Source organism: Mandrillus leucophaeus, unplaced genomic scaffold (genome assembly GCF_000951045.1).
Source record: "Mandrillus leucophaeus isolate KB7577 unplaced genomic scaffold, Mleu.le_1.0 Scaffold22, whole genome shotgun sequence".
Classification (NCBI taxonomy): domain Eukaryota; kingdom Metazoa; phylum Chordata; class Mammalia; order Primates; family Cercopithecidae; genus Mandrillus; species Mandrillus leucophaeus.
The window spans coordinates 1,302,874-1,304,679 of NW_012102254.1; the positions used below are offsets into that span (position 1 = coordinate 1,302,874).

At 47.1% G+C, this 1,806-nt stretch overlaps 1 protein-coding gene across 1 annotated transcript in view; it reads right to left on the reverse strand.

The window, feature by feature from the left end:
* Positions 1 to 1,806, reverse strand: part of ARIH2 (ariadne RBR E3 ubiquitin protein ligase 2) — a 100,870-nt gene that overhangs the window by 25,830 nt on the left and 73,234 nt on the right. The window contains exon 6 of the mRNA XM_011981138.1: positions 1,393 to 1,514. Within this exon, the coding sequence (XP_011836528.1) occupies positions 1,393 to 1,514 (122 nt within the window). The remainder of the gene's footprint in view (positions 1 to 1,392; positions 1,515 to 1,806) is intronic.

Consider the following 1,806-nt stretch of genomic DNA (forward strand, 5'->3'; position numbering starts at 1 on the left):
GCAAGCTTGTAATCTCAGCTACTCAGGAGGCTGAGGCTGGAGAAGCACTTGAACCTGGGAGACAGGTTGCAGTGAGCTGAGATCGTGCCGCCACTGTACTCCAGCCTGGGCGACAGAGTGAGACTCCATCTCAAAAAAAAAGAAAAAAAAAAAGTATCTCTGAGGAGCTCAATGACCCTCAAAGGCAGCAAACAGCATAAAGAACAAGGCCTTCTATTTATCCTGTGGCATGTGCATGACAAGAACCAGACCATAAATTAATCTGGAAAGCTTAGGCAAAAAAGACAAATACGAAAGTTATGCTGCATTGGGTGGATGGCTTGAGCTCAGGAGTTCAAGACTAGCCTGGGCAACATGGTGAAACACTCATCTTTACAAAAAATACAAAAATTAGCTGAGTTTGGTGGTGCATGCCAGTAGTCCCACCTGCTCGGGAGGCTTAGGAGGACTGCTTGAGTCTGGGAGGTCAGAGGCTGCAGTGAGCCATGTTTGTGCCTCTGCACTCCAGCCTGGGTGACAGAGTAAAACCCTGTCTCCCCCCAAAAAAAAAAAAAGAAAAAGAAAAGAAAATTATATTGCATGGAATCAGCAGGCCTAGCAAATGGCCTAATAGAGGGAAAGGACTACAAAAGTGACCATGCTGGAATCCTGGACAAGTTTTCCAATTACTCAAAAAGTAATACCCCTTCTCTCTGCTCAACCACACAGGGAACCGAATATAACAGCAGCTCCTAAATATGCCTAATTTATATTCATCCACTGAACACACAATAGCTTCTTTAAGCCACTGTATACAAGGTGGGGATGTGTGTCTATGGAAGAGAAAATCAAGACTCAGAATTTAAAAAAAAAAAAAAAAAAAAAGAGAGAGGCTGGGTACAGTGGCTCACGCCTGTAATCCCAGCACTTTGGGAGGCTGAGGCAGGCAGATCATGAGGTCAAGAGATTGAGATCATCTTGGCCAACATGGTGAAACCCCATCTCTACTAAAAATACAAAAATTAGCTGGGAGCGGTGGCGCATGCCTGTAGTCCCAGCTACTCAGGAGGCTGAGGCAGGAGAATCGCTTAAACCTGGGAGGTGAAGGTTGCAGTGAGCCAAGATCGCGCCACTGCACTCCAGCCAGGCAACATAGCAAGGCACTGTCTCACAAGAGAAAAAAAAGAGTGGTCACAAAGCAAGGAAGTATCCAAGTTTCACACAATGGTGTGTCTGACTCTAGGGCCTGTACTCTTCACTATCACTCTAGTGGTTTTCAAACTTTTTTAAACCTATGGAGCTCTTTCTTCGAACACTATCACTTAATGTCACCCTAGTCTATAAAGTAAGTAATGACCCTTTGATGGAAGGTAGGCCCAGGAAGACAGAAGGCAGAACAAAGGCTGGCCATACCTCCACATAGTCCCTGAAGAGGTAGCGCCTGTATTTCTCTCTCAATTCTTCATTGGGAAGCAATGGAAACACGAAGTCCTCTGGTGTACGAAGTGGACAGTCCTGAGCCATACAAGAGACTCCTGTTGAACAAAAACAACCTGATGGGGCCAGGTGCAATGGCTCATGCCTGTAATCCCAGCACTTTGGGAGGCCAAGGCAGGCAGATCACCTGAGGTCGGGAGTTCGAGACCAGTCTGACCAACATGGTGAAACCCCGTCTCCACTAAAAATACAAAATTAGCCGGGCATGTGGCACATGCCTGTAATCCCAGTTACTCGGGAGGCTGAGGCAGGAGAATTGCTTGAACCCAGGAGGCGGAGGTTGTGGTGAGCCGAGATCGCGCGATTGCACTCCAGCCTGGGCAACAAGAG